This window comes from Enoplosus armatus, chromosome 5, assembly GCF_043641665.1.
Source record: "Enoplosus armatus isolate fEnoArm2 chromosome 5, fEnoArm2.hap1, whole genome shotgun sequence".
NCBI classification, from domain to species: domain Eukaryota; kingdom Metazoa; phylum Chordata; class Actinopteri; order Centrarchiformes; family Enoplosidae; genus Enoplosus; species Enoplosus armatus.
This window is the reverse complement of record NC_092184.1, coordinates 18,426,086-18,431,771: the sequence shown is the minus strand read 5'-3', so window position 1 is coordinate 18,431,771 and position 5,686 is coordinate 18,426,086. Positions and strand designations below refer to the sequence as shown.

The 5,686-nt window shown below is 43.4% G+C and overlaps 1 protein-coding gene across 1 annotated transcript; it reads right to left on the bottom strand.

The window, feature by feature from the left end:
- Nucleotides 1-549: 549 nt before the first annotated feature.
- ypel2b (yippee-like 2b) lies at nucleotides 550-5,413 on the bottom strand. The gene is made up of 4 exons (XM_070906344.1): nucleotides 5,282-5,413; nucleotides 4,326-4,369; nucleotides 3,770-3,878; nucleotides 550-665 (listed from the first exon to the last, which is right to left on the bottom strand). The coding sequence occupies exons 1-4, from the start codon at nucleotides 5,396-5,398 to the stop codon at nucleotides 576-578; spliced, it is 360 nt and encodes a 119-aa protein (XP_070762445.1). The 5' UTR covers nucleotides 5,399-5,413; the 3' UTR covers nucleotides 550-575.
- Between the last annotated feature and the right edge of the window lie 273 nt (nucleotides 5,414-5,686).

The following is a 5,686-nucleotide window of genomic DNA, read 5'->3' as shown; positions in this document are numbered from 1 at the left end:
TCATCTCATTCAAGCTGAGGACAGAGTGAATGCCCGTCAGCTCTTCAACCAAGGCCAATGAACCCCGCCAGGCCGGCCCAACTGGCCTCCTTCTGGCTAAATTTCCTGTTAACTGGTTTTATTACTGTTAGACAATGAAGATGATTTTAAGAGCTATCAAATCGTGTTTTAGTTCAAACAAAACAAACGTGAAAATGAGACATCTTGTCTTGCTGGCTGAGTCACCTAGTCCTGCTAGCTGCGTCCAAGCCTGCCTGGTCTGTCTCTCTGTCAAGCTGGGATGTCTGGGGCCTTGATGTGTGTTTTATGTGTGTGTGTGTGTGTGTGTGTGTGTGTGTGTGTGTGTGTGTGTGTGTGTGTGTGTGTGTGTGTGTGTGTGTACATCAAGAGGCGTGGTAGGGAGGGATGGGCAGAGAGTTACAGAGGTTAATGGTAAATCAGCCAAACCAAAGTCACACACTCACCCACCACACACGACCCCCCCCCCCTCCCATCCAGCCATTTGTCCATCCATCCAGCCCTCCTGCACCCACCCCCCCACCCCCTGCTGCGGTTGTGTCCCGGCTGCTTGTCCCTCAGTCCCAGCCGTTGTCCTTGATCATGTGGGCCAGCTCGATGATGAACTTGCCCTCTTTATACTTCTGACTGCTCTCAAAGGCATGCTCCTAGAGGGTGTGGCAGGGGACAGGAGACACAGAGAGACAACATTTAATTCAAACAACAGATGAACAGATAATAACAACATGCTGATATCTTTGACAGACAGTAGGATGGTTTGATATGGACACAAAACCCCTGCTCATGGCAGTCTTTTCAGATGAAAATCCTTGACTCAGTCCTGGCCTGTCTCTTCTACTGGCTCTTTGGAAGCTGGTTATATAACCCTCAGTCACTAAACACTGCAGAGGAGCCTGCAGAACCAAGGCACTGACCGGACTGGATTGTCATACCTTAAACTGGCAGGAATGTGTCTCTAACCACTAAGAAACTGCAGAAAAGGTCACAGGTTTGAGCCTCGCAGCCAACACAAATTTTGCAGGCTGTAACATGCACTTCTACTGTTAGATGTGTAATCCAAAATACCTCTGGAAAATATGAATGGGATTCATAAGAAACATCAGAAAGAAAGTCTGAGCTACACAGAAGCTTCTTAGCTCTGCTTTGTGTTGTTCTATTAAGTAGAATACATCAACACCATAATTATTCATTTTCACCATTTATTTATTACCTTTACCTTCATATACATATGTATATTTGAAAAACATCACTGCTAAAGTCATTAGCCTAGCAAACTGAGATACTGTTAACCCAGTGAGAGGGTGTTTAGTGTTTAAAGCTAGCAAACGCTAGCATGCTAACACGCTAAGATGGTGAACATTATACATGCTTTGTGTTTAGCGCTTGCAAACGTTAGCATGTTAAAACTAACATGGTGAACATTATACCTGCTTAACATCAGTATGTTAGCATTGTCATTGTGAGCATTTTAGCATGACAATGTTAGCATTTAGCTCAAAGCGAGGCCTCACAGAGCTGTTGGCATGGATGCAGACTCTTCCACAAGATACAGCTAGCTCAATAGCTCATTTTCTGTTTTCTAATATGTGTATTTATGGTAATTTTGGTGAGGTGTTGTTTCAACTAAAAGATTTTAAGGATTAAACAGGAGTGTGTTAAGAGTGTATATGTTATTAATGAACAGATGTCTCTCATGGTGGTCACGTGATCATGCTCAGCTGTGGCGGCTGCTGCTCGCTAATCCCTCCTCAGTTTGTTCCACTTCCACCTCCCACGTCCCCAAATTTGGATTTTTCTGGCCCCAGTAACTGACAATAATAGCAGCAACCAGTAAAGCCAAGCCCCAAACTTAGAGAGGCCTCTTTGGAAACGTACAGGACTAAATCACTGAAGATATGCCTGATGTATTTTCTATTAATACATCCTTTAAAAAACACTGTATTTATTTTGGGAATCATTTCAACACAGCTCTTGTTTTGAAAAGGTTTAAAACGAATATTTTTCGAATGCCATAAACAGTGACACAAAATGACAACTTCTGCTTCCTGTCCAAGTCCATTAACAACCTTGTGTTCTTGTTCAAAAGCCACACACTTAAATATGACTTATGGCAAGCCATTTTAACACTTAATCGAACCACACTCCTATCTGTAATTACATTTCAGATATCCATAATAGCATTTCTCGTGGTCGAAGTTTTATTCTCACTAGTCAGAATGGTAATTTAAGATATCCACAATAACTTATATCCAGAATGTTAATTATAGATAGATATCAAAAATGCAATTGTGGATATCTGAAATTGAAAGCCCAATACACATGAATGGCAAAAGTGATGTCATTTGTCTTAAGAATGATGTTGTGGATATCAGAAATGTTCTTTTTGACTAGGAAGAATTGAATTACAGATATCTGCAATATATATCCAGTCTAGCTATTAAATGTTAAAACGGCTGCCATACTGTAAGCCTCTCTTATAAACAGTGTCACAGTGTAGGCTGATACAAATGTTCTTTTGCTGTGGAGCGTCTGTACCTTGTTTTGTCTTTGGCTATTTTGGTTCAGAGCTGGAGAGGCACGTTATCAGATTTCTCGGTTTAGAAGTGCAGTGGGTCAAGCCTCTCAATAGAACTTTGACGGCTGCAGAAAATCAATACTGCTACCACCGATATTAATGGCAGCCCTCCATTAAGTCCTATCTAGTGTCTGTGTGCTTGTGCATGCATGTGACCTCTGCTTTCTCTTCCTTGTGGGGTCGTGACAGGAATAGAAACTACCCAGAAAAGTATCTACTTTTGAAGCTGCTTCACCAGGTGTTTACCAGGCGTCATAAGGAAAATAGCTATTTTTAGGCTGGAAGGTTAAAGAATCAGGTTTAAGGTTAGACACGTAGCGGTGAATGTTACGGTTAGAGGTTAGGCAAAGAGTGCTGGTCAATGGAGCCCTCTTAGAAGGCAAACAACAAGGATACTGTGTGTGTGTGTGTGTGTGTGTGTGTGTGTGTGTGTGTGTGTGTGTGTGTGTGTGTGTGTGTGTGTGTTAAGGATACAGTCACGTGCCCTATAGTGTAAACTTTCACCTCCATACTGACAGGGTTCACCAGTGACAGCTGCACATGCTCAGATCTGTTGATATATGAAGACAGCTAACATGTGTGGATCCTGTTTAGTTCTAAAATGTTTACACCTAAAATACCACCTGTACTAAATACATCCTGCATGTGTATTTTGACATGTTTATCACATCATCACAGAGACTTTGACTGTATATAGATCTAATGTTAGCCAAAGCTACAAAGTGAGGCTGTCAAATCTTATTTAACTCTGAAACAGTTCAAATCAACATTATTAACACAGCTATGACGAAATCAGCCACATGAACTACAGCATAAGTCGACATCTACTGTTAAAGCCTAAAGGTTAAACTGTATGTATGTAACTCTTCAGGTTTGAGTGGCAAATGAAATGAAAACCAGATGTTTTTCACTTCCACAAAACATTAAAAACTCATCTCAAGTCACATAAGATAAACAGAGACTTCTCCTTGTCTCCACATGTTCGGAAAAAGCTATCTCATCATTAACTGGTTAACCGTACTGACCCCTGGGAGACCACTGAGAAGAGGAGGCCCAAATATAATTAGGGTGCAAATAAAATTAGGGGGTGCTATAATAACGACCACCCAGTTTATGGTCCTCTAACCTTGGATGCAGTTTGTGGTGCCGTGCATCACAGCAGCCAAGGACACTTACGTATTTCCAGCCCAGGGTCGTCTTGCAGTTCTCACAGTAGATATCTGCTACAGCATGCAGGCCTGTGAGCAGGACTCTCTCCTCTGCAGGGCCACACCCGACGTTCACCCTGAGGGAGGGAAAGTGGGTTTGTGGGGAGGAAAGTAGAGAGACACAAGCAGAGACAAAAGTAAAAAAAAATGTGTTGTGCAAGTGGCTGAAGTGGCTCAGTTGCATGTACTGTACGATGTGCTCAGAGTGAGTCACTGCCTCACACCCACTCACACAGCGCATACTGATAGGGCACCGGGCCGTGGAGCATAGATTCAAACAGCCTAATTTTCACAGTCAATTCAGCTGATAATGACAGCGCTCCGAGGCACAGGCTGGCTCCGTCTACACTGGGACTTCAAAAACCAACACAACTACGATGTGGAACAATATGCATTATTAACCTGAGCATGTCCGATCACTTGTCTCCTGTCTGAGTCCAGCATACAGTTTTTTCCTAACACATGACTGCTAAGCAATTTGCAAACCAGTGGGCGGAAATGCTTTTTTTTAAAGGAGTACTCACACTGAGTTGAACAGGTAGGCTCTGCCTTGGCTGCCCTGGAACGACTGCAGAGACAAGATGAGACAAAGATGAAAAGGCTGAAACAAGAATCCACCCTTTCATAAACTGTAATAACTCTATAAAATGATACAACTGTGCTATTATGTTGCCATAATGCGTCAGTCAAATAAGAGCCCTGGTTTGGTTTCCTTATAAAAATGCCCACATGTTGATTTGAGACAGGCCTTTGCTTTAATAGAAGCTCTTCTTTTAAAACCTGTAGACAAAATCTATTTAAATCTACTTTAAAATGGTGTGTAGTCTCCCAGTAACAGCCCATATGCTGCTGATAGCATCATGGTTGACAAATGGATGAGTAGCTTTATGACTAGCAAGGCACATACTGTATTTCCTTGCAGGCGTTCATTTGCCGCAAACACAAAAGCTGCTATTGAAGAGACACATTAAGACAGATTTATGTAGCGCAGCTGTGTTACGACCAGCAGAAGGCCTTTGTGTACAGGTGAGCAGTGTTTTCATAATCGCATGTGGAAAAAGTGATTGTGCATTCATAATCCAATTCACCAACCAGCTTATAACATAATCCATCCACAGACATTGGTGTGGCGGTGGCTGACACAGATATACAGGTGTTCAGCCTGCTGTTTATTTTTATAATTCCTCATCCGTTCCCTTTTTTAGTCGCTTGTCCTTTTAATTGCTGTCAACCCTTGTGAATTATATTTGGTACTATACAGTAAATTGCTTGTTTCTGAAGTAAAACGTTACCTGTGATAAAACAAAACATGAGGTAAAGTACATCTGTAAAACCATCTGCCTCCAGTCAGCTTTCTTTTTCAGTCTGTAATAATTAGCTGCCTGAATGTGAGTACTGTCCTAATGGTTTCCAGGGGCAACCACGGTTGGTAAGATGAGTCAAGTCACCGGAGTAGAGCGCCGCTGCCTCCGCCGGTTACCTTGGAGATGAGCTCGTCGTGGTTGGCCAGGTGAGCTCGGCAGTGGATGCAGCTGTAGGTCCGGTGGCAGCTCGGCAGGTACGCCTGGAAGGTCTTGGAGCGCGTCATTCTGACCATGGGCGGGGTTGGCGGGCGGTGCAAGAAGGGACTGCCAGCCCAGGTCGGCTCACAAGGGAAGCACCGCAACACACAGGTGAGGGCCGTGGTGGGCGGTGGGTTGGGAGGCGAACACCTGAGCACAGGGAGGATAAAGGAGCAGCTAATGGTTACATGGTTGTGTAACAGCTGCGTCCTCAGACTGGTGTTGCAAACTGAGCCACAGGTGTATAATTGCTGATGGGATTACAGTCTGCTCTCCTGCTTGCGTCTGTGAAACTCTAAAACCTTATAAAAAGCTATGATGTG